The 26,873-nt window shown below is 44.2% G+C and overlaps 2 protein-coding genes across 2 annotated transcripts; both read left to right on the top strand.

Annotated features, from left to right (window-relative positions):
* The first annotated feature begins 915 nt into the window (after positions 1-915).
* Positions 916-1,923, top strand: TAAR1 (trace amine associated receptor 1). The gene has a single exon (XM_053286643.1). It carries the CDS (start codon positions 916-918, stop codon positions 1,921-1,923), a length of 1,008 nt encoding a protein of 335 aa, XP_053142618.1.
* Positions 1,924-20,773: 18,850 nt separating this feature from the next.
* On the top strand, positions 20,774-21,814 carry TAAR2 (trace amine associated receptor 2). The gene has a single exon (XM_053285897.1). It carries the CDS (start codon positions 20,783-20,785, stop codon positions 21,812-21,814), a length of 1,032 nt encoding a protein of 343 aa, XP_053141872.1. The 5' UTR covers positions 20,774-20,782.
* The last annotated feature ends 5,059 nt before the right edge of the window (positions 21,815-26,873 follow it).

The following is a 26,873-nucleotide window of genomic DNA, read 5'->3' as shown; positions in this document are numbered from 1 at the left end:
AGCGATCACTTGCTGTTTATAGTGCCTCCCACTCCCAAGCCCCTCAGATGTTCCAGAAGGATACTAGGGTAGATATTATGGAGACAGGCCCATCGTTGCTTAACTCTGAGGGATCCAATGCAGGCTTCTTCAGAAGTCTGATTATTTATCATAATCAGAGCTGGTGTCATGGGTCGGCCAGGTTGGGTATGGGCCCAAAGGACCATGGCTGCCTATTCTCACTCATCCAACCCCCTTGTGGTGATATTTGAGGCACTAGTCAGCTTACAGACTTGCACCACTCTCGGCACACTCCATTGGCCAATAGGAGCATATCCCAGGCCTCTACATCATCATGGCATCTCCTCCCTCTCTCCATCACAGAGGGTGACAAGAAGAAGGAGCTACCACTGAAGCTGCTGAAGGACACAGCAGTGGCAGTTTTTGCTCTGAGGGTGGGTGTTGGAAGAGGAGGTGCCATGATGATGTGGGGTTGGGGAGGAGGCACCCTGGGCCCAATGTAACTGAGCACTGACCTCATGATGATGGTCGTGGTGATGATTGTTGATGAATAAAACAAAATCTGGGCCTTGCTTCCTGTACTTACTCCAGCATCTTGTGGAGCAGAGAATGATTGTTGCTACTGGTAGATGGGGGGTACACTTCACCCTTAGCTCCCCCTTAAGAGTAACCCCATGGAAGCAATCACTGGGTTCACAGCCAGTTCACAGTCTGCCAATAGCTCTGCCAAGTAGGGAAGGTGCCATTTTGTCTTAGCCCTAATATATATATTAATTTTTTCCCTTTCTCACCAGATGCTCATCTTCTGCTGGATGGCAAAAGACTAAACAATTCCTGTTATAATATTTCAGTTCCTGAAACTCCCATCAGACTGAGCCTATTATGTGCTTGCATGAATCTGAATCCTTCGGAAGGATGCAATTGTGCTGTGACTCCATAAATGGCTCCTGTGTCAAGAGCACCTGGTCAATGAGCATCCGTATCTCCATGTACATCTTCATGCTGAGTGTGATCCTGGCTACTGTAGCTGGCAATCTGACCGTTATCATTTCAATATCACATTTCAAACAGCTTCACACACCCACCAATTTCCTCATCCTCTCAATGGCTACGGTGGACTTCCTCCTGGGATTATTTGTGATGCCTTACAGCATGGTGAGGTCGGTTGAGAACTGTTGGTATTTTGGAGAACCCTTCTGCAAAATCCACACCAGTATGGATATCATGCTGAGCACAGCTTCCATCTTCCATCTCTCATTTATCTCCATTGACCGCTACTATGCTGTATGTGATCCACTGAGATACAAATCAAAGATCAATACTTCTGTCATATTGAAAATGATTTTCATAAGCTGGACAGTCTCTGCCATGTTTGGCTTTGGGATGGTTTTTCTGGAGCTAAACATGTTTGGAGCAGAAGAGACATTCTATAAATACATCTATTGTGTGGGAGGCTGCTTTGTCTTCTTCAACAAAACTTCAGGGGTGGTGGCCTCCATGGTTTCTTTTTATATCCCTGGATTTGTCATGCTCTGTGTCTATGGGAAGATATATTGTATAGCCAAAAGACAGGCCAGATCCATTAAGGATGCTGTGAAACGGACACAAATAAGAATTAAAATGAGGCAACATATTTCACACAGCAGTGAAAGAAAAGCTTCAAGGACTTTAGGCACAGTAGTGGGAGTCTTCCTCATCTGCTGGTTCCCATTCTTCTTCTGTACCATCACAGATCCCTTTATGAAATATACAATACCACCCATTTTCATTGATGCAATGGTTTGGTTCGGTTACTTGAATTCGACATTAAACCCAATGGTTTACGCATATTTTTATCTGTGGTTTCGAAGGGCCTTGAAGATGATTTTATTGGGGAAAGTTTTTCAGCAGAATTCATCCAGAGCTCAGCTATTTTTGGACTGAAAATACTGAATTTTGAGCCATGCTTCTGTTGTGTTTTGGAGAAAGCTGAGCTTCTTCAAAGGAGAAGTAAAAAGTGAAGTAGCAGGTTTGGGGGTATCACTTTAAAAATGCTCTGAGAGTGGGCAACTAGATTGTTACAGCTTACTTGGGAGTTGGAAAGGAATTGGAACTTATAAAGGAAAGGAATGAGAGGAGCTGATTAAAGGTTGTGTGTTACTTTCTCTTTTTTTACTTCACATAAACAAAGTACCCTTCCTTATGATGGAAGAGAGATATTCAAAAATGGGCCTGTTTAATGCAGAGATCATTGAGAATTAGAAATGAATGCATCCATGTATGCCTTGCCATCCCATCAAGCTGAGCAGTGGGGCTGAATTTGCTTCAATTTTAATGGTGTATTCAAGGGCTTTGCAAATGGTTTTTCAAGTTCAGAGATCTCATCACACCATATCCAACATTTTCTTATGCAAACTTGGTATGGTGCAAGGAACTTGGTATGAGCAGGAACAAGGTGGAGACTGATTCAGGAAATTTTGCACTAGCAAACAGCTGCAATGTGCAATCTGACAGTGTGCCCCAGGATTCCTTGTGATTTTGCAGGGCATTCTTGGAAAATCTTCAGAGAAGAATCTACAGAGAAGGTGCGCTGCCAACTTGTAAGCTGCACTGTGCAATCTTGGAGAGTAATGTTTGTTGAGATGCTGGACAGGATGATGCATTGTATCTTCTAAAAATGAGCAGATTCATCAGAAATGAATTTCAGTAAGGTAATAAATAGCAATAGCAATAGCAATAGCACTTACATTTATATACCGCTCTATAGCCGGAGCTCTCTAAGCGGTTTACAATGATTTTAGCATATTGCCCCCAACATTCTGGGTACTCATTTTACCTACCTCGGAAGGATGGAAGGCTGAGTCAACCTTGAGCCCCTGGTCAGGATCAAACTTGTAACCTTCTGGTTACAGGGCGGCAGTTTTACCACTGCGCCACCAGGGGCTCATTGTTAAATGTTAGGAAATTGGTATAAAGGCACAGTAATAATACCAATAAGTTAATTTTGGTAAGTTACTGCCATTTAACTGATCAAGACATTGCTTTGATCCTAAAGCCACTGCACAAACATATATTACAAATAACTTATTTGTTTTCGGTCACAATAAACATAAGCTGCTCTTAAATTGTTTCTTTATCATGGCTTCCCCCAATAAGCCTTGACATTGAAGTTTTATGAAAGATCTGGGTAATTTTGGTCACAATAAACATAAGCTGTTCTTAAATAGTTTCTTCATAATGACTCCCTCCAATAAGCCTTGACATTGAAGTTTTATGAAAGAGCTGGGTATTTCTTGGTAGAGCTTACTCATCGAACTACAGTTCTTGGGGTTCTCTGAGTATGTGCTTTTTGCTAGTCAATGGCTGTAATAAAATTCATGATGATGAGTATGCGCTTGTGAAGCCCAGCTGAACTGGCCTAAATATGTAACGGAGACAAGTTCTAATGAACAATGTGACTGAAGATTAGCAAAGGTAAATACATCATCATGAGACACAATGGCCAAATTCAGACGTAACACAAAACCAGAGGTTGGCTAACACACAGTTTCAATTTTAAACTGTAAATTGCTCTGCAGACATACTTCCAAATGCAGTCCGTCAACCTCCAGTTCTAGGAGAGGGGAGCCCCTCCCTGCCGCTCAGCTGCTGAGGTTGATCCCAGCAAGCTCCACAGCCAGACTGTGGGCAAAATGCCAGCATGTCAGCAGAGCAACTGCGATTTGCCATGATCTTGAAGTGGGTATGCCCACCACAACTGTGCATTTCCAGAGCCGTACACTTGCCCTCAGTATGGAAATGACCTTTAAATCCCTCTAAATGCCATGCCATGACATCGCTTCTTCAGACAGCAATGGCACGGCTGCCTTCCAAAAAGTCCTGCACCTAAGTAGTTTCACACAAGCATAATTGGGGGGGGGGCTGGGGCGCATACTCAGATCCCAGTTACTGAGGAAAGGGGAGGGAACATGAAGACTTCCTAGGATGTATATGAGGGAGGGCAAAGGATCTGGGGGGCGGGGTTCTGTCCCACCATGCCTAGATGCTGTTGCAAGGGATCACTCCATCAAAGCAGTCCATGCAGACCAAATCACACTCCTGCTCCACTGGCAGCTTGCTGTCGGTGGGCTATCCATTGAGAGGGCCAATCTACTGGGGAGGACCATGGGGCTGTAAGTCCTAGGTCTTCTGTTGGATGGCACAGTTGGGCTAACCCAACAATGGGGGCCCTGCTCGAGAGGGGCGAACACAAGCTCACTCTCTCCAATTACGCACCTGCCCCCAAAGCAGCACAATGTATTGTGCAGGCAACATAGTGCAGTACTCTGGAATCACAAAATCTGCTTCGCCATCACCAAACCACATCTAGCCTTACTTGTGTGACATGTTTTGAGAGATAATGTGCAGCAACATTTTGATAATATTTCTGTGATGTCATTAAAAATGGCACCTCCATGTCAAGTTCTTCTGCAACACATATCAACATCATGTCACTATGTCATTACCCTATACATTTCCTCAACCCTGTTCCACATCTTTGGTTGAGCAGCAAAATACACAATGCATTTACTACAGAACATGGGAATATGTTGCTACTGTTAGCAGAGTTGGTTCTGAAGAATTCACGCAGAGTCATAACTGCAATTAGTATTTACTGTAAGCTTGCATAAAATGAGAAAAACTGACTAAAGACTAATCAAGATGGATGAGAAAGCTAGATTACATGTTCTCGGGATGGAGAATGAAGTCAATATTTATGTGCTGGTATGTAGGTATGTAGGAAAAGTTGAAGGAAAGAGAAGAAGAGGACGACCAGCAGCAAGGTGGATGGACTCGATAACAACAACAGTGAATGTACCACTGAGAGACCTTAAAGGCCAAGTTGAAGACAGATCATCCTGGAGAGAATCTATCCATGTGGTCGCTAAGAGTCGACACCGACTTGATGGTACTTCAGTCAATCAATCAATTAATGTAGGAATTGAGTAATATATCAATTCTGCCCCTGTCCCCACTTCAGAAGTTAAAGGTAGCATTAACTCTTCACTTTCTGGTTAGAAATATAATCCAACTCCTATTGCATTTCTAAGAGCTACAGGTTATGGGGAGAGACAGAAAGAGCATAACATAAGGATGTTATTTCGGGTGGTATCCAAAATGGCTGGCACCCTTGTTGACTTCTTCCCCTCTCCCAGCCTAAAATGTAGTACTGTCTTTCCCTTCAAGGCCAACACTAGTTTGAGGCCCAGACTTGCAGGTGGAAAGGACTCATATTACAGGTACTTGCCTGGAGCAGCCAACTGCCCACTGAAATGTCCATTGTTTCCTACAAATGATTGGGCCATGCCAGGTCTAGAAAGCTTGGCCACCATAAGACAGCCTGATTTAGGACAATAAATTCAGGATTTAGGTATGGCATTTACAGCTATTCATTACACAAGAGCTGTGCTAGAAACAGGTTGGAGACAAAATCCATGGGACTGTGATTTGTAAAAATGACTACAGTCAGCAGTCATTTCCAATGATTTGTTTTGCAGTTGTGAGGGAGTGAGATCCCTTTGGAATTTGAGTTTAGGGAGGTGGGTGTCAGAGCTGAGCTGGAGGCACGATCTGCCATTGAGTGGGGATCAGGAGTCATACCAGGGATCCAGCCAGAGCCAAGGACGTCATGCCAGGAGATAATACCAGTGAGGAAGCCAAGAAACACTGTCATTTCCTAGGCATGGTTGTAGCCTGAAAAAGAAGGCTTTGCTGAGGACAGTCATTGGTGGGGCTGAATGGATGGAGCCACTCCAGCACCTGGGAATCCTTCACTGCCCAAGGAGTGGGCAAGAGATGTATGGCAGCCTGACCAACTGCAAAGCTCTTTGTGTCTGCAATGAACTCATTGTGTCTGCTACCAACTCTGTCACTCAGACTATCCCTCTCCCACTATCATTCTGTTTTGTCTCCAGCATTAGAAATATACTGTGCATGCCGATGCACCACAGTGCAGTTGAAAGGATTACTGGATGGAAAGCAAACATGGTGGCGACTTCCCCAGCAAACTGGTTAGGGCACCGCCATCTTCCTTTTCTGTACTGTACAGTGGATATACTGGAGGACTGGAGTAGTAAAAGAAGGACACCTTTCTTCCAATCAATCAATCAATCAATCAATCAATCAATCAAAGGAGAATGATTTATTACCCTAGGATCAGGAGGTCATGATTACATAATAGGAATGTAGAACCTAGGCAGGTTCCAGATGCTGTCCCTTGGAGACTGCTGTTCCAAAATCTGAACTTTGGTATGGCGTGCCTCAGGGCTCCATACCATCTCCGATGTTGTTTAACATCTATATGGAGTTGCTGGGAGAGATCATCAGGAGATTTGGTGCAGGGTGCTATCAGTATTCTGATGACACCCAAATCTATTTCTCCATGTCAGCCTAATCAGGAGAGGGCATAACCTCCCTAAATTCCAGCCTGAGTCGGTGATGGGCTGGATGAGGGATAACAAACTGAGACTCAATCCAGATAAGACAGAGGTACTCATTGTGCAGGGTTGAAACTTGGGAGATAATGTAGATCTATCTGTTCTGGATGGGGTCACACATCCCCAGAAGGAACAGCTACGTAATCTAGGGGTGCTTCTGGATCCGAGCCTCTCCTTGGTGTCCCAGGTTGAGGAAGTGGCCAGAAGTACCTTCTATCAGCTACGGCTGATACGCCAGCTGCATCCGTTTCTTGAGATAAGCGACCTCAGAACAGTGGTACATCTGCTGGTAACCTCCATACTGGATTACTGCAATGCACTCTATGTGGGGCTTCCCTTGTATGTAGTCTAGAAACTACAGTTGGTCCAGAATGCGGCAGCCAGGCTGGTCTCTGGGTCATCTCAGAGAGACCATATAACTCCTGTATTGAAGGAGCTACACTGGCTGCCGATATGTTTCCGGGCAAAATATGTGATGGTTATAACCTATAAAGCCCTAAATGGCTTGGGCCCTGGGTATTTAAGAGAATGTCTTCTTCATCATGAACCCCACCGCCCATTGAGATCATCAAGAGAGGTCTGTCTGCAGTTGCCACCGGCTCGTCTCATGGCCACTCAGGGACGGGCCTTCTCCGCTGCTGCCCCAAGGCTTTGGAATGCTCTCCCTACTGAAATAAGATCCTCCTTACCTCTGACAGCTTTAAAAAAGCCTTTAAAGATACATCTGTTCACCCAGGCTTTTAATTAAATATTATTTTAATGGTTTTAATGCTGTTTTAAAATATTATTTTTAAATTGTTAAATTGTTGTAACGTTTTAACTTTTTGTTTTTTGTTTTAACTAATGTTTTACTTCTGTTTTTACTTTGTTGTAAACTGCCCAGAAACATAAGTTTTGGGTGGTATAAAAATATGTTAAATAAATAAACAAACTACCGTGGTATAGATACTTAGGCTGTCTTCAGATAACAATGACAATCTTGAGTATGCGCTACCAGGACCCACTTATTCTGGGTTATTAAAGGACAGGATGTATAAAAGTCTCCCACAATTTTGTAAATTTTCTTCTCCTTCACTTGAATATTTGTATTGTTTTACTTCAGATAAGCAACCAATGAGGCTCTTCTTACAATCCGTGAGAAGAGCCTCTAGGGCAGGGATTCTCAGCGTGTGAGTCTCCAGATGCAATTGGACTTCAACTCCTATAATTCCCAACTGGGAACCACTGGGGCTGGGGATTATGGGAACTGAAGTCCAATAACATCTGGGGACCCACACGTTGAGAATCCCTGCTCTAGGGGGTTAGCGGGGAGAGCGGGCTTAGCACATGAGCAGGAGGGCAGGCCTGGGTGGCCAGATCAGCCGCCCACACAACTGGGGACTGGGGAGTTCGGGGGACGCGTGGCCCCCGAAGCTCCAGCATGCCCTACGCAAGTGTGCAGGGCATGCTGGAGAGACCCCATTGCCGGGAGGCTACATTTCAGCCTCCCGGTTGGGGGTCTCCTCGTGAGTTGCTGCGGCACGGAGCCGCACCGTTTCAACTCACGATCCATTAACCCGAGTTTGCGGAGCACTTGCTCAGCTAACCAGGGCTAAGGGGCAGGCTGCTTAAGTGGGCTAGCTGTTTGTAAGCCACTGGGTTTGCCTGCGAGCCTGGTGGTTTACACGAGCAGCAAAAATTGGGCTAGGCTCTCCTAGCCCGATTTTTGCTGCTTATGGGAATAGCCTCATTATGTTTTATGCTTGCCCCCCTTAAATGCATTATTTATTCTGAGAATCTCCTATTTTATTTAACTATATTTTATTTGATAATATGCTTATATGTTTGTGTTAAACTAAGATATCCTCTATATTAGGTTTATATTCTCTCTAGAAGCTATACCAAAGGTAGCTTTTGTCTCTCAATAATACAGGATGATGCTAATGCCACCTTTAAGTGTGTGATCAAACTCAGAAATAACTCCTTTCTCTTGTGTATGATTAGACAAATTTTGTTGTTTCCCAAAGAGCCTTGTTGCCGTCTGCTTTCAAAATATATCTTTCCAAAGGGAGAGCAATATTTTGCAAAAGTCCTGTCGTTTGGGGCTTCATTAGCACCTAATCAGCTGTGTTGAGTAGCTGTCCCACATTATGACTCAGAAATACAACAGAGGTGTGTTAATGAGGTCTCTTGGTTTCTGTTTAAACCCAGCAGGATAGCAAATTGGAAGCAAATGAGAGAAAAGCTTTGCGCTTTTGTCTGATCCCATAATGAATTGACCTGAACCTCTGAAAACAAATATGCCTTTGAAGCATCATTTGCCCTTACTGGGTTTTGTAAAGATGTAAACACATCTATCTGCTAACCTCGAACAGTCCCCAGATGGCTGCTGCCATCTCCTTCTGTTTTTAAAGAGGTCTTCAGTGGATGATATAATACGTTTAACTTGAACACTTTTTTAAAAAGTATTGTAGATTGATGGTATGGAAACATTAGTAGTGAACTAGAGACCTAAGGATAGCATTTGACTAATAACAACTACCCCCTCATACCCCTACTTATAGCCATCTTCTCTTTTCTCGTTCCTAGGGAACATATTAGAGCTCTTCTCGCGGTCCATGAGAAGAGCTCACAGGAGGTCTGTGGGGAAGGAGGGTTTTACTTACCTTCCCTGCAGACGATTGGCTCTTAGTCTCTGGGCAAGCGGATCGCCTGCCCAGACGAGCAGCGGCTCCCACTGCAGGCCGGGGTGCCGGGATGCGCTGCTGCACACTGCCCCACCACCGGAACCCCAATAATGCACTGCACATGTCAGCCACGGCTGACACACGATCCGAAAAGTGAGGGTAAGGGAGTGCTTGCTCCCTTAACTCGTTTAACTGGGAGGCTACCTAGGTGGGTTTGCCGCCATGTAGCTGCTGGGACTGGGCCTAATCCCGGCAGTTCACACAAGCGTGTCAAACTGGGCTCCCTTAGCCCGGTTTTGCATGCTCGTGTGAATAACCTCTCTCTCTTTTACTCATCTTTTTGTAACCCTACTGTATTCTTCCTGCAATTCTTTCGAGCCTTCTTTCCTTCTTATTTCTATGGGCCAAGCTTTCACTGCTCCTTTTCTTAGTCACCTGCTGTTTTCCCTGACTTACTGATGAAGAACCATCTTTATCTCTTCCCACACCTTTCTCTGCTCCATTTCCCTCAGTTCTTCTGTTCCTAAATTTTGCTTCCAAACTTCCTTCAGGTTCAGCTTTTCATTTCTTCTCCTCATTAAAGTACAAAGTGTGCCCTTTCTCTCGCCACCTGCTCCCCACTGGCCTTAGGATAGGGAATGTCCCTTTACTTGTAAAGGGGAATCCTCGCCTGATTCCCCTTTACAAGTATATCCCCAAACGGGCCCACAAACTGGTTCAGCCTGGTTCAATGGCTGGACTAGAACAGACCTGGTTCGGCTGGACTCAGAATAGTACTAGGCCAGGTCAGTTTGAATCCAGCCCAGATTTGAACCAAACAGGTTCCGTGCATACCCATACCACAGAGGCTTTGCATTCTTGCAAGCAGTGGGAGTGGTTTTGAGGAGAACACTGCATCCTGCTTCAGTGTACGGTGGCTGCCAGCCACAAAGTTGTCAGTTCAGAGATTACTCCGCTCTTTCCTATATTGTCATCTGCATAGAGTTCAGTACCAAAGTGCAACCAGAGTACCTAGTTCAATAACAGAGTACAATACCAGAGTGCAGCTCTAGTATTTTTCTTATGGTTATTCAGTGTACATCCCATTATTTTCCCTCCTTGGCTGAAAAAGCAGCCTGCCAAGGGTGTCTTTGAGCTGGAAAAGGTTAGCAGGGGAAAGAGCTAGTCAGCCTTTCTATGTGCATCCTCCTTCTGCTCAGATGCAGCACTGGTGATGTTTTGAATTAAACAAAGAAAAATACACAATGGGGGAAAATCACAGGGTTGTGATTGACGGGTTGAGTGTTTGGTCCGGGGTTGTGTAGAAATGAACCTTCAAACCGAAACAGTTTGATATTGAACTAGTTCAGATTTGAACCTGTTTTCACACCCCTACCCGTATGTGCAAACAGGCTGACACAGGTGCAGCAAAAGGTTCAGAATAACAGTGCTTCTCCCTTCTTGCTTTCCCCCCAGTACCCCCTGAAAATATGTCCCTGAAGGTTATAGAGCAGCAGGCAGAATGAGGGATTTGCAAAAATTGCCCCTCCCCTATTATGAATGCACAAACTTTATTCTATGCATGCACTGTTAATCTAAATGTTAGCCTATTGCTCTGCACACTCATAGGGTTTCCCCATAGGAAACTGCAGCTCAAGTAATAGGTTAGTTGCCAAACTTAAATGTCTTGCTCTCTGTTACACTGAATGCTGCATTCACTGTATATCTGCCAGTTATCATTCTAATTTGACTTTATTATAGCCATAGGGTGAGTAGGTATAAAATATAAAAAAATAGTGTCTCTCCTGTTTCTGTTTATGCTGTATATGTCTCATGTCAACAATGACTTCAAGCCTGAATGCTTGGGCCTACTTTCCTTAAGGAAAGTAAGCTTTTGAGGTCACCTGGCAGTGTGTGTGTGTCCCTCCCTATAAATTTTGCAATGCATGGACCAAAATGAACCAAATTTGCTACAGCTGTAGACATGGAGGGATGCCTCAGTGGTGTTGTTTGCGTTGATGTCATCCATCCAAGGTGTCAGATGTGAACTTTGAGGTGCGAGTGGGCTAACTTGTGGACCATCTAACCAATCTGAACAAAATTTGGTACAGCTGTAGTGAGTGACACATAGGAACACCTCAATGGTGTAGTTTTAATGATGTAATCCACCCCAATTCAAGATGGCAGACATATTGCTCATTCATTTATTCATTCATTCAAAAGTGGCTCAGGGCAGTTTTCATCAAAGTAAAAACAATTAAAATCAATTAACAATTAAAATCAAAACTATAAAGACAGCATAAAACTAATTAACAGTTAAAACATAGGAAAGTTTGTGGCTCGTGGGCTAACTTGTGAATGACCATACTGATCTGAACCAAATTGGGAACAGTTGCAGGGACACACAGGGACACCTCAATGACATTGTTTGTGATGATGTCATCTACCCCATTCAAGATGGCAGATACAAGAATGTTTGAGGCATAACTGGGCTAATGAACCACGTAACCAATTTGAACCAAATTTGCTACAGCTGTAGGGACACATGGGGATGGCTGAAGGATATAGTTTGTAATGATGTCATCCACCCTGATTCAAGCTGGCTGGGTCGTGAATGTTTAAGGCTGAAGTGTGATAACTTGTGAGGATGGTAATTTCAATCTAGATTATAGTGAAAGGAGAGTAGGCAGATTAGTTCTTACCAGAACAACTTGGTTGCTTTTTAAAAGAACCAGGAAAAATGGTCCCTGCTCCAAGCGTCTTTTTCTGAGCTCAACTCTCTCTTCTCCAGCCTAAGAAATAAAATATCCCCTACTTCCCACCCTGTTAGTGCTGCAAGACTAATCTTAACAAGAGAGTATGCAGGATATACAACATTCATGTATGTAAAAGTATAGTCCACTTTTACCTCAAAAAGTACCCAAAGTGGTTTCCAACAATTCTTTAAAACAAAAGTACCATAATGGTGTCACTGCTTCTGGGTCTGGAGCAGTGGTGTTTCATATCCCACCCTTGCCATTCGGATGGCACATAATGTCAGCCATTATATTATTATTATTTCTTGTTTACACAGTCAGACAGGTGTTATTGACTGGTTTGTTTTATCCGGACATCGAGTCCTTCCCAAGGACCTGGGATGCCAGAATTTTATTGTCAATGGTTATAGATATCGTCGCAGAATATAGGCTGTTCCCAGTAAAGCTGCCTTTTGTAATTGGCTGATGGTGATTTCTGTGGCCCCTATGGTGTTGAGGAGCTCTTCAAGGTCTTTTGGAACTGCACCCAGGGCGCCAATGACCACTGGGATTATTTTGGTCTTCTTCTGCCACAGCCTTTCAATTGCCATTTGTAGATCTTTGTATTTGGTGATTTTTTCTATTTCTTTTTCTTCTATTCTGCTATCCCCTGGTATTGCTATGTCAATTATTTTGACTTGTTTTTCTTTCTTCTCGACTACAGTGATATCTGGTGTATTGTGTGGCAGATGTTTGTCTGTAGTCGGAAGTCCCATAATATTTTTACATCTTCATTTTCATTTTTTACATCTTCATTTTCACTTCATCTGCTATTATTCCAGGTGTTTAAGCCAGAAGCCATGCAGTTCATCGTCGCCTGGCGCAGTCCAGTTCTTAATTTTCTTTGCTCTTTCACTTATTAATTCTGGTGTTATTATTAGATCTTGCATTTGTTGGTTACATTATTGACCTCTTTCATGCAGCCTGCTTTTTTATTATAATCTATTGGATTGTCCCATAATTTCCCCCAGAATTGCACTGTTTCTTCTTTATTTGGTGTTTCTAGGTTTCTTGCAGTTTCTCCTTCTATGCTTTGGTAGAAACATCTCTGATTTGACTGGAATTGGAGATTCTGCCTGTGTTGTGTAATTCTGGCTTCATATCTGCTAATCTTCTTTGACACTGCTGTTATTTGCTGCTTTATTATTTCCAGGACTTCTCTAATTTTCCTTGAATCTAGGTGGTATTTTTGGATCAGATACTGTTTGGTGTTTTCATTCTTCAGCTTCTTGTCTTTCATATCTTTCAATTTACTAGCATCTGATCTAAGCCTGGAGATTTTATTTTCTAATCGAATCTTCCATTTAGGTGATGCACTGCTTTCTTTTTTTACAGGTCCACTGATCTTATATCCGAGCTCTTGTGTTGTTATTGTTGCTGCACTGTACATTAGTTGGTTTGTTTCTTGCAAATTATTGGTTGTTATTTCTGCAAGTGCAGCATTGACATCTTTTAATGCCCGAGCAAGTTGTTTTTTGGCAACTGTTTTTAGAGCGGGAAGTCGAATCCTGGTGGTTGTTTGGTTCATGTGCTCAGTTATTTTTTGCTTTAATTCTTGTTGCTTTTCTGTTAAACGGCATTTGGGTTTTTGAGGTGAAGGCAAAGGGGAGGTTGCCTGGTTTTGACTTTGAAACAGTTCAGCAACGGTGGTATCCTCTATTTCCAACACCTCCTCCATCTGCGCCTGAGCAACTGCTTCAGTTGGTGGTAATTCTTCTTCCATATCTTGAGCCTGTGTTGCTCTTTGCAGTTCTTCCAGCTCAACTGCTGTGAATACTTTATTTCTTATTATGAATCTTCTCTGGTCTGCTAGCCTTTGTTCTGTTATTTCTGTATCTGGATGCTTCTCTTTCCAAATTTGGTACATTCTTTTTAAATAACCTCTTCTAGTTGGACTAGACTTGTAATAGCAGATCATTATTTCCTTGTTGGCATTTTTTAAATATTTTTTCCCGGTTAAGCGATGTTTCTTCCAATAGCTTTGCTGTCTCCAGACCTGGTTGCTCAACTGAAGATCCTGAGTCCTGTAGCCCACTTGCCACCAGATGTCCAGGGACTATAGCATCTGGCGCGGTCCTTGTTGACCCGGGCGACGACTGATCCGGTAAAGATTTATTAAAGTTACGTCTCACCATATTGCTGATGGGAGAGGCACTCTTTGTCTGGCTCCTCTGGTGAGACCTGTCCAGTATGGTTGGACCTCTGGCATAGCTCTCACCTTCATCAGAGCACACAAGCCCCACAACCATGTCAAGGTAGTGCCTCACTGGGGGCATTATTATTATTATTATTATTATTATTATTATTATTATTATTATTAATGGGTGACATGATGCACACTGTTATAGAGATGATATGCACCATGATGACACTGTTATGAGTTTGGAAGGCAGCGAGGATGCAAGAAGGCTCTGCAAGTAGTCTCCCTGCAGTTTCTCCCATTTGGCACCATGGGCTAAACTGTGGGGATGCTGCTTGCACAACCTGCTTGTGTCTTCACTACCTTCTGGGCACAGCAGTGTGCCCAGTACAGAGTGTGCACCCTCTCTGTAGTGGTGCGCAACATGGCAGCCAATATATTTATGCCAGTTATTTTAAGGATTTCACCTTTTACATTCTAGAGCAGGCCTGCACAACTCAAATGACCTGGCGGGCCAAAACCAACCGTGACTTGGTTCATGGGGGGCGAGGTCAATTCCTAGGGTGCTGATTATTAGAGTAACACTTAATATCAACCAATCAACCAATCAACTGAATTAAAGTGAAATGAATTAAAAATGAATTTAAAATGAATTTAATCAATATTTAGCTTTTGATGTTCTGGCAGGCCAAGATTGATTTAAATTAATATGAATAAGTTGAATTAAAATTAATTCTAATAATATAAATATTATACAATCTGTACAAAATACATAATAAAATGCATTGTTCTTCCTTTCTACCTCTGCCAAATCATCACACAAAACATGGAACACTTTTAAGGGGGGGAAATGAGAACCTCTTCTCATAATTTTGGGAAAGAATGGAGAAGGGGAAAGAAAGATGGAAAGGATGCAGCAGGAGGCTTGGCCTGAGAGAGAGAGAGAGAGAGAGAGAGAGAGAGAGAGAGAGAGTGAGCATGGAGCAGTCTTGGTGGGAGAGAGAGAGAGAATGGGGCAGTCTTGGTGGGAGAGAGAGAGAGAAAGAGAATGGTGGGAGAGAGAGAGAAAGAGAATGGAGCAGTCTTGGAGAGAGAGAGAATGGAGCAGTCTTAGAGAGAGAGAGAGAGAGAGAGAGAATGGAGCAGTCTTGGAGAGAGAAAGAGAGCGAGAGAGAGAGAGAGGGAATGGAGCAGTCTTGGAGAGAGTGAGAGAGAGTGAGCATGGAGCAGTCTTGGTGGGAGAGAGAGAGAGCATGGGGCAGCCTTGGTGGGAGAGAGAGAGAGAGAAAGAGAATGGTGGGAGAGAGAGAGAAAGAGAATGGAGCAGTCATGGTGGGTGAGAGAGAGAGAGAGAGAGAGAGAGAGAGAGAGAGAGAGAGAATGGAGCAGTCTTGGTGGGGGGGAGAGAGAGAGAGAGAGACTTAAGAGACTTAACTGCGCAGGCACGCCTTGCAGTTGGGAAGCAACACCGGGCCAAATGGCAGACCCGAGTGTCGCTCTGGTTTCTGCTGCTGTGCGCCACTGCTGCCGTAGAACACCCGCACCCCCGCAGCCGTCTCCTCGGCTGTGCAGCGGCTGGAATTTTTTTGGAGGAGGTGTTTTTTAAGCAGCAGGGGGAGGAAGAGGAAATAGCCCTGGGGGCCAGGAAAAAGGGCCTCACGGGCCACATCCAGCCCCCAGGCTGCATGTTGTGCAGGCCTGTTCTAGAGATTCAGTTTCCAATTTTCTAAAATGCGGAGTCCAATCTATTTGGCCAAGAACCAAAATGCTATAATGTAAGGTGGGGGTGGGGTACAGAAAGTTAGGTAGAGTGGGATGTGCCTGGTCAGGATTCATGAATGGGATTCATGAATGGGTCAGGATTCACTTCAGCAGAATCTAGTTTGCCTCGTAGCAGAAAAGGACAATTTACTGGATCAAAAGTCGAATAGTGTAAAGGAGTTTAAGATGATTATATATTGAATGTATTCCTTCTTTTAAAAACTGGGAAATTATTTTTTATTGAGGGCCATATTCTATTGAGTCACCAAGTCTTCCAAAGCCGCTTTATAGAACAAATTGGATGTACGATCCTGGGAGGATACAATCCTTCCTAGAGATTTGACCTCACTTGTAGCTACAAGAAAAAGAAAAGAAAAAAAAATCTAAACTGCATTTTTTCTTGCACTTGAAATTCTCTTAAGACCTGGCTGCTGTTACATAAAGGCACAACGGCATCATGATAACCCAATGTAGTTCAGAAGAGGGTACGGTACTACTTGGAAGGACTGGCTCTGACTTCTAATTCCACATTAATGTTTTAATGGCTTTATATAAACCACCTCAGGTAGGGGAAGAAAGAGTGGTGTGATACAATGCTATTTGAGCTTTCTAGGTAAAATCCCTTGTAACAGATTTCAGTGGAGTTTTGGACCTACTTAATAATCTCTGATATATAGTGTCTAAGATGGCAATCAAGATGAATGTTTTGCTGTACAACAGCAGCATTATCCTGCTCAAGCACCCATTCCTTTAAATGCATAGGAAAGGTCCGTGATGGGCAGAGCTGTATCAGGGCTTGGTATGGTTGGGCAGCTGCTGAGGACCCAGGGCCCACTGTTGAGCCGTCAGACCACCTCTGTGTCCATACACTTTGTGTGGCTCTTATGGCCGAGTGGTCCTCCCAGGACCAATCCAGGTAGGAGGGGGCCCATGGAGGACAGATTGTCAAGGATCCCTGGAAATCTGGAGCTGCTCCTGATCATAGATTCTACCCAAAATGTTGAGTTGGTTGGTTGTAGTCTTTATTTATTTATTTTATTTATATACCGCCCTTCCAAAAATGGTGTATAGAAGTGTAATTTGACAGGAATAGGGCCTTGTCTCTCTCCCCACCCCTCCCATGATCAATTCACACAGCTCTCTGCCCACGGCAGCATGGAAAAAGTCTAGCCTATGCTGATGTCCAGCCACTTCAGCCTGTGTCAAACTAATGTGCATGCACTACAACAGGATGAATTGGGATCTGACTTTTGGCATGCCATCACAAACCAACATGAGTGCTGGTGATGGTGTCTCAAAAGCGGAATCCTAGCAGAATTGTGGTGGTATTTTTTAAAAATTGTTGTTTTATATCTATGTCTTGTTTTTCCTCCAAGGAGCTCAGGAGTACACAGTTGATTTTATGCTCACAGCAACTCTGTGAATTAGTTTAGGCTGAGAGATAAATGGTCCAAAGTCACCCAAATGAGCTTTATAAAAGAACCTGGATCTCCCAGTCCTAGTCTGACACCCTAACTCAGTGACCTTCACTATTTTTCAAGTAGGGGTCACTTGGGCAAAAGCTTTTGGTGTAAGAGCCATTTCCCACTGTGCTGACCTCTGCAGAGTACTGCACTTTTCTCAGTGCTGGAGGGCCCTTTAAGAGAGATGGAGCTTTCTCTTCGAAGCTCTATGGGGAAAGCACTTGGAAGGGTTTTATTTCTTAGCACTCCATGCATGCCTCCCAATATGGTGCAGGGGATCAAGAGGGCTCAGTTTCCCAGAAAGGAACCCACCAGCACTGGGCAAAATGCAGCACTGCACAGTGGGGATGGTCACCTCCAATGTTCCCTCTAACAGGGATTCCCAGATGTTGTTGACTACAACTCCCAGAATCCCCAGGTACAATGGCTTTTGCTTTGGATTCTGGAAGTTGTCATCAACATCTGGGAATCCCTGTTAGAGGGAACACTGGTCACGTCCACATGGTGCGAGGGAGACTGTGCAGAGTATTCAGCTTCAACCAACACTTCACATAAGCCCAATAAATGATTACAGGGAGCCGCATTTAGGGTTGATGAGAACTGCCATTGGCTCTCAGGCTTTATAATGAAGAACAGTGCTCTAACTGTATGCACATGGCCAGCTTGGTGTGGCTTTGATTGAGATGTGAGTTAACCCAATTTATGTAATTTCACTATAAACCTAATAAATGTTAAAAGGGTGCATTAACGGTGTTTCATTATATATATATATATATATATATATATATATATATATATATATTCATTGAATTTGTATTATTGGCTCTAATGCAATCCTATTATAGCTCTCAGAATACATTTAGCAGCACAGGAAGGTTATTCTTCTTTGTCAGATTAGACAGATTAGTCACAAGGCACCTTTACAGCCTGAATTGCAAATCAGTTAAAGTGGCGTACTTAGAAGGACTAAGCTGATTAAATATAATAGGATTCAAGAGTCAATCTTATTCTTATCAGTTGCTGCACCAGTAAAGGAGACATTAAGAAAGGGCTGCAGTGACCATCATGCCACATCATGACATCTTGTATTGGATCAGTTTTGCCAACAGACCCAGGAAGGAAATCCTACTGGTGCAACTGAATAAGCTGGCACGGTCATGACAAAAATGGCTTTCTTTGCCAAACTCATTGTTCTGGTGCCCAGTGTTGTTTTATTGTACAGAACAAGGCTGAAACAGCGAGTAGTGGAGGGTGTAGGAGAACTGTTGATGATTTCTAAAGACACATCAGCCAACACAGAATCAGTGACGGTGGCTCAAATCTGTGGAATGCATCTTTTTGCTTCATTTGTCACTGACAGTAGGGCGAAGATCTGGCGCCATCATCCCATCATGTTCATCCCATCATGTTCTTTCTCTAGTTCTCTGTCAGTGCTCCACTTTCCAGTTTCTCTATGTGAAACATTTGCTCTTATACAACCCCTTTTTGACTGAGCCCCACAGGGACATCTCCAGTTTGTTCAGAATCACAGATTGCTTCATAAGGATTTGGGGGGTGTATATAGGCACAGGAGCAATTGCATATATTTGGCATTATTTGGAGTAACAAATAAACCCAAAACCCACAGTTTTAAGAAAAGGAAGCACCATTTATTGCAGGTTGTGGGGTGGGGGATGCTAAGGTGGATATGAGGACAAGAAGAACAAACTCAAATGTGGCAACAAATGCAGTGGCTAATATTTGGATGTACTGTAAGCTGTCAAACTGGGGTGCACAACTTCAGTCCACCAGCTGTCGTTGGACTACAACTCCCATCTTCCATGACATCTGGTCATTGTGGCTGAGGACAATGGAAACTCTCAGCCAACAACAGCTGGTGCACTGAAGTTGTGCAGTCCTGTTTTAAACTAAGGCAGCAACACCACTATAGAACAGGAGTTCCCACCCTTGGGTTTCCAGATGTTGCTGGACGACAGCTCCCACCATCTCCAGCCACAATGGCTTTGTGCTACAGAAGAACTGCCCTAGTCCCACCTGCCTCACTCAGAGTGCTGCAGCTGTTCTGCGTGCTCACTGCTCTGTGGGCTGTTGACAGCATGCATTTATTTTTAAAGCGTGTCTACCATCCTTCAATAGCATTTCCTGTTGTGTCTTTAGAATCAGTGTCGTCAACATTACTTTAAGAAGCAACCATGCACTGGGCGTTCTAGAAGGACAAGAGGGTAAGGGACAAGTCAGAGACTGACAAAGCCAGGCTAGTAAGAATGTGACCAAGGGGTGCTATGCTCTGCTGAAGCTGCAGGCAAAGTGAGGCTAACTGTCAGCCTTCAGTTCTATGAGCAATGTTGAACCTGAGCAAGCTTATAGGATCAAGCGCCTGCACTTTCAGATTTAGCATGTTGCAGGTGACTGACACTCCAATCAGTGATTGGAGTGATTGACACTCAGAGTCACTGGCAAGACAGATAGTCAGGATGCCGATTTCTCTATTGATCACTGCTAGTCACAAATGGTTAACCATTATATCTTCATGAAAGATGACAATTATATATGCTTCATGTATATGAAGCATATATTACATACTGTTTAATATTTAATAGGCTTTTAATTAAATACTGTTTTAATAGTTTTAACACTGTTTTAAAACATTGTTTTAAATTTTTAAATTGTAATGTTTAACTTCTTTTGCTGTTGTTTATTTAATTAATGTTTTAATTTTTCTGTTCTCATTTATTTTGTTTTGTTGTAAACTGCCCAGAGTGTTTTGGGCAGTATAGAAATATGTTATACAAATAATAAAAAAATAAATAAATGATAATAATATAAATTAAAAAAATGTGCGAACCAGCTCAACTCAATATTAAACCACAGCTATGTTAACTGTGCAGGATGTTTTTCCCTGCCAAAGAGATTGAATATTGTTATTTGGAATAACGATGTACATATGCTTCTGACTAGGACTTTTGTTTTATCTTCTGTTTGGTAATTAACAGAAAATATCTGTGTACGTGAGCAGTGTTCTTTCTAATTTTTTTCATCTGTGTGGGGAATGAGTTCTCTTCTTGGCAGCAGAATCAAGGCAGTGTGCGCGCACTGGCATTCAGAGTGGGGCCTTCCTGATTCAACCTGAGCAGGATATAAAATTAACTGAGCGGACATTAAAAAAACCTTGTGAGTGTGCGCATGTCCGCACGCCTTAGAGGGAACACTGTATGTGAGTATACTACATTAGCATTCTTCGTGGAACAAAAGGCTTGGTGTAGAGAAACCTTCCTGAAATTCTAATGTAAAAACTTGATAAGGAGCTGCAAACAGCCACGGGGCACAGATATAACTCAGAGCCTGGAGCAAAATATAGTCTTGGGGCCCTTTTCTGGCTGATATGAATCAACATGTTGGGCTTCCTTAGCCATGTGGGGATCCAGGGTAGGTTGCCCCCTTTACCCCCTTTATCCCTAGTAAATGGCACACATGAATTTCAGCTGATTGAAGACTAAATAGTCTTATTTTCAGATTGAGGATCATGGCTTTTCTTAATTTCTCCAAGGATATCGTTGATTGCTCTGAATTTGGAAATGGCTCCTGCCATGACAGTCCCAGGTCAGCAAGTATACGCGGAGTCATGTACACATCCATGACTGGAGTCATCATCCTCACAGTCTTGGGGAACTTGGCAATCATCCTTTCAATCTCCTATTTCAAACAGCTGCACTCCCCAACTAACTTTCTCATCCTCTCCATGGCAGTTACTGACTTTCTCCTTGGCTTCTTGATTATGCCCTATAGCATGATCAGATCTGTGGAGAACTGCTGGTACTTCGGGATCACCTTTTGCAAAATCCACTACAGCTTTGACCTGATGTTCTGCTTGGTTTCCATCTTCCACCTTTGCTCCATTGCTGTTGATCGTTTTTATGCCATCTGTTATCCTCTGCATTATTCGTGCAAAATGACTGTTCCTGTGATTAGGCAACTGATAGCCATTTGTTGGTCAGTGCCAGCTGTCTTTGCTTTTGGGGTGGTTTTCTCTGAAGCGTATGCTTCTGGCATTGAAGGCTATGAGATTTTAGTGGCCTGTTCTAGTTCCTGTCCAGTTATGTTTAATAAAATGTGGGGAACGATTCTCTTCTCCTTTGGCTTCTTGACTCCTAGCTGTGTGATGATAGGCATTTACGCAAAGATTTTTGAAGTGTCCAAAAAGCATCTGAATGTTATAAAAAACAAACCAGAAAGTTCCCACGATAACAAGCCAAACCAGCTTTCCAAGAGTAAAGACAGGAAAGCTGCTAAGACCTTGAGTATAGTGATGGGAGGGTTCCTCTTTTGTTGGTTTCCATGTTTCTTTACCATTTTAATTGATCCATTTATAGGTTTCTCAACGCCTGCAGTATTATTTGACACTTTAACATGGTTTGGCTACTTTAACTCCACCTGTAACCCATTAATTTATGGCTTTTTCTACCCATGGTTTCAAAAAGCACTTAGATTCATTCTCTTAGGAAAGATTTTCCACCAACATTTCTATACTGCTAACCTGTTTCCTGAAAACCAATAAACAAACTCATTTATCAAACCAAAGCATTCAGTGGTTTCTCTGTCATAAAATGGAATCATGGTGTAGTTTAAACCCAGCAGTGTAAATATTATTCAAGCTACAGCCAGCCTAGCAGGAAGCAATTACCGCTCACAGCTGAAGTGTGTCATACTACAGAGCTGTTAAATAGAGATGAAGACGAGGATCATTGTGGATTTCTCCCTGCTCTGCTTCTGTCTTTTCTTCTCAAGTTTGTACCAGTTAAACATCATTTAAGAGGCTTCAGGAGCCTAGACCCCTAATCTTTACAAATGTTTGTGTGCCTCACAGTTCTGGAGGCTGCAATCCTGTGATCGTTTATGCTAATAATTGTTAAAGGGCCCCATTAACAGTTGGTTCACACCACTAACTCATCCTCCATGGTTATTATGGAAGCAGCGTTTCTTTCTAGATGGGAAGCCTATTTACGTGAGAAGCCTAAGCCAGATTAGGGCAGCCCAGCCTGGGTTGGGCTGCTCGTGTGCTGTGCCAGGATAGAGCCCGATCCCAGTGACTGCCCAACCCAACTTTCTACCCTGGCCTTTAGGCAAGGTTAAAGGTGCAAACACACCCTCTATCCTGACGCCGGGATGGTGTTTATGCTCAGGCTGCATATAGCCCAAGCATACACAGAGCCAGTTAGAAAGAGCTCCTGGCTGAGGGAGGACCCTTCTATGCACTGAGCTCCTGGCATGGTGCATTGAGGGATGCCAGAGGACTTCCTCCTCCAGCTCTCAGCTCTGCCTTTGCAGCGGCGCTGCTCATGTGCTACGGCAAGTGGCAGAGCGAACTGGGGAGGGTGATCATGTGCGGAAAGGCAGGCAGGAGCCTATCTCCCTGCCGACCCTCCCACCCCTGCCTCATCGGCTTCTGTGGCCATGTGTATGGCCTCAATGAATTAATCACTGGAATGGTCACTGTGATGCCACTGGGCACGATTATTTTTCTTCATTTTCTTACATGAACTTCTCAGGCAGCCGTAAGAAATCCCCCATAAGAAATAGGTCCCTGCTGCCACACAGTGGTTAGCAGGAAGGACCTCAAAATATCTGATTTGCTAGGTCAGCCATGAACTCTCTTAAGCCTGGGACAACCAGAACCAGCAGGAGTGGCCTCTCGTGATGGAGGGGAGGGGGGTTCCTCTCGTGGCCTCTCGTGATGGAGGTGGAGGGGGGTTCCGAGCAAGACCCAGCTGCTTCTGGTTCCCGGCAGCTCTGTTGTTCCTGTTTCTCTCATTCTGCCCCACCCCCAGAGTTAACCCATTCATCATCAAGTAGAGCTGTGTGGGCTGGGTGACCCAGCCTTCATCTAATCCGTTACAGTATAAGGCATCTGACATGCTGAGTGGATCTCAATATCACTATCCGTTTTGTGTGCCAGAGGTCCCAGACCACTGGAGAGCTCCCCCTCATTTGCTCTGAGGCCTTCAGACTTTGAAGGTGAGCATACTGTATGGCCACATTCTCTGCAGCGTTGCATGTCGGACAGTGAGCCTAGGTGGCCAGATCTGGCTTTTAAAAAGCCAAATTCTGGCTTACGGCCCATTTGACCCACGAGCATACTCCTTAGGTTCTGGCAACTAACACTGTGCTTTGGGGCTGTGGCATTAATCAAAGGATTTGGGACATTAGGGACACGTGCAGAAGTGCTGCTTGTGCAACTGCTCCATTTGCACAACCCTGATACTTCCTTTGATCTCCGGAACAACCCTGCAGAGCAGCATGACGCACACATAATCAGCAGTAGCTGCACTACTGTCACATCCCACTGATTTCAGAATGGGCCTAGAGCCTGCTGGGAAGTAGGAGGTAGGCCTACCCAAGAAATGCTTCACCCCCAGCTAGAAATCACATTTCTGGCCGAGATCCTGGTTGGGGCAGAACTCTACCCTTGCCCAATTTTAGGCAAGATTGACAAAAGTGGCCTCACACTTTACAAGAAACACTTCATCCTCCATTCCCTTTCCCTTATATTAAAAGAGTGGGAGTGGGAGGAAGAGGAGGGTATGCAGCAGCAGCAGTAGTCTTCTTCTTCTTCTTCTTCTTCTTCTTCTTATTATTATTATTATTATTAATTTGATTTCTATGCCGCCCTTCCAAACATGGCTCAGGGCAGTTTACACAGAGAAATAATAAATCAATCAGATGGATCCCTGTCCCCAAAGGGCTCACAATCTAAAAAGAAACATAAGATAGACACTAGCAACAGTCACCGGAGGTACATTGCTGGGGGTGGATCGGGCCAGTTACTCTCCCCCTGCTAAATAAAGAGAACCACCACGTTAAAAGGTGCCTCTTTGTCCAGTTAGCAGGGGATCCAACTCAGTGATTGTGGTGCACAACTGGCGTGTCAATGAGTGGCAGCAGAGAGAGGCCAGCCAAAGGTTGGTGGAAGCAGCCAGCTGGGACAGGAGGTCAGAGGGGGCAGGGTGCTGGAGAGACAATTCCAGTTTGCACCTTCTGTCCCAGTGACTGGGTATGTGTGGGCTGCTGTAGGGTGTGCCGCTGCCACAAGCAGCTGCATGGTGTGGTGAACATGAAGGCAAGACCTGCTATACACAATTAAAGATGCCACTCGCCCCTTCACCCGACTGAACTGCCGAACCGGTTAGGCACCAACATGAACCGGTTCGTATTCGAACCAGTGCACGAACTGCGCATGCCCACTAGTGACCACTAGGGGCATCTGGAATAGAGATAGTGAGGAAGGGTGTTCCTCTTGATCCCCCCTCGTGTTGTTTCTCCCTCTGCTCTGGCTTTCTCTGATTGGTAGACTGATCCTCTTTGTCTACACTCCTTCCTGCTCCCAGCCATTCCCTGAATTCTCTGTTAGCTATGCGGGCTTCTTTGTCTTCCTCTCTGCTTTGCACCATGAAAATAGAAAGCTCAGGGACTCAGGCTTTTCTATTCATGTATGTAACTTCCCCTAACTGGCTCTCACGTGCTAGCTCTTCTATAATTGGGGTGAACTAAGTAAACACAGGAAACCACCTTATACCAAGTCAGACCATTGGTCCATCTAGCTCAATATTATCTACACAGACTGGCAGTGGCTTCTCCAAGGTTGCAGGGAGGAGTCTCTCTCAGCCCCATCTTGGATATGCCAGGGAGGGAACTTGGAACTTTCTTAATGCAAGCATGCAGATGCTCTTCTCAGAGCGGCCCCATCCCCTAAGGGGGACATCTTACAGTTCTCACACATGTCTCCCATTCAAATGCAAACCAGGGTGGACCCTGCATAGCAAAGGGGACAATTCATGCCTTAGTTGACTTCAGTGGAGGGGAAACCATGGGTCACATTTCCATATACTTTCCCACCAATTGGAGGGCCTTTTGCTAGCAAGTACTAACACTCTCAGAAGATGGGAGTTGCTGGGAGAGATCTTTGGCAGCCAGCGGTGTGATGTCATAAACATTCTGACACCCAGCTCTATTTTTCTTTTCCATGCAAGCCACGAGCAATGATAAATGGTCTGAGTGCATCATGCCTTATGAGCTGGAATAGGCAGGAGTAGTGAACAAACTTAAACATAATCTAGACAAAACATGGGTGAACCAAAAACTGCTGGGACTGTGACTTTGCCTGTCCTTACACTCTCCTCAAAATACAAGGTTTGCGGGATGCAGGTGCTCCTGGATCCTTTGCCATTGCTGGATTCCCAGGTGATAGCTCAGAATATCTTTTAGTTTAGGCTGCTGAGCCAATTGTGACCATTATAATCAATCAATCAATCAATCAATCAATTATTTATTTAACGTATTTCTGTACCGCCTAAAACTTATGTCTCTGGGTGGCTTACAACCAGATAAAAACAAAAGTAAAACATTAGTTAAAAACAGAATCAAGAAAATTAAAAACACAACAATTAAATTTTTAAAAAACCAATATTTTAAAACATTAAAAACAATCAAAACAATATCAATTAAAAGCCTGGGTGAACAGATGCGTCTTTAAGGACTTTTTAAAAATTGTCAGAGATGAGGGGGCTCTTATTTCAGTAGGGAGTGCAATCCAAAGCCTCGGGGCAGCAAAGGAGAAGGCCCGTCCCTGAGTAGCCACCAGACGAGCCGATGTCAAATGCAGACGGACCTCTCCTGATGATCTCAATGGGCGGTGGGGTTCATGACAAAGAAGACATTGTCTTAATTATATTACTCAAGTTTTTATCCCAGCCTCAAGGAGTTCAACATACATTGGATATTCCCTTTTATCCTCATAAGAATCATGTGAGGGTTAGGCTGAAAGATAGTGGTGGGCCCAAGGTTAGGGTTGTGTAAACTGGTTCAAGTCGAACCACGGTTTGAGACAAACCAGCCTGTTTCGCCTGGTTTGAGCTTGAACCAGACCTGCCCTCCAAAAAGAGACTATAAGAACAGCCCTGCTGGATCAGGCCCAAGGCCCATCTAGTCCAGCATCCTGTTTCACACAGTGGCCCACCAGATGCTGCTGGAAGCCTACAGGCAGGAGTTGAGCGCATGCCCTCTCTCCTGCTGGTCTCTCCTCCCTTTGAGGCTGGAGGTGGCCTAAAGCCTAGTAGCCTAGTAGCCAGTGATAGATCTCTCCTCCATGAATTGGGGCTGTCTGAGCTCAACTGGAACTGGCCCTTGTTCAGATCAAACCAATTTGGCCTGGTTCAAGCAATTCTAGTGCTTGTAAAGAGGAATCCAATAAGGATTCCCCTTTATCAGTGCTGTCAAGTCTCCCGTTTTAGCCGGGAAACTACCGTATTTTACCCCTCTTTCCCGCCGTCCTCCCGTATTAGTATTTCCCCGGAAATCTCCCGTATTATATAATTTAAAAAAAAATCCTCTCTGCCACTCCAAACTGAACTCTGTCAGTGATCGTGCTTGTGTCGCGGATGCCCCGTTTCGGCTCCGAGTTGGCTGCTGCAACCCACGCAGGACCTACAGAGGCACCCGCGCACTTAGCAAGACTGCTGCTGCTCGCAGGTGCTCTTGGCACCAAAGGCAACGAACGGAGGAGCGAAGAGCCTGGCTCAATCTCCTTGCCTGCAGGGATAACTCTGGTCCTGCTCCAGAGC

The sequence above is a fragment of the Hemicordylus capensis genome, chromosome 1 (assembly GCF_027244095.1).
Source record: "Hemicordylus capensis ecotype Gifberg chromosome 1, rHemCap1.1.pri, whole genome shotgun sequence".
NCBI lineage: Eukaryota > Metazoa > Chordata > Lepidosauria > Squamata > Cordylidae > Hemicordylus > Hemicordylus capensis.
This window is presented reverse-complemented; position numbering and strand designations above follow the sequence as displayed.

Bases quoted from the DNA above. Each gene is read 5' to 3' on its own strand.
- TAAR1 (XM_053286643.1), top strand. From the start codon at position 916: ATGCAATTGTGCTGTGACTCCATAAATGGCTCCTGTGTCAAGAGCACC.
- TAAR2 (XM_053285897.1), top strand. From the start codon at position 20,783: ATGGCTTTTCTTAATTTCTCCAAGGATATCGTTGATTGCTCTGAATTT.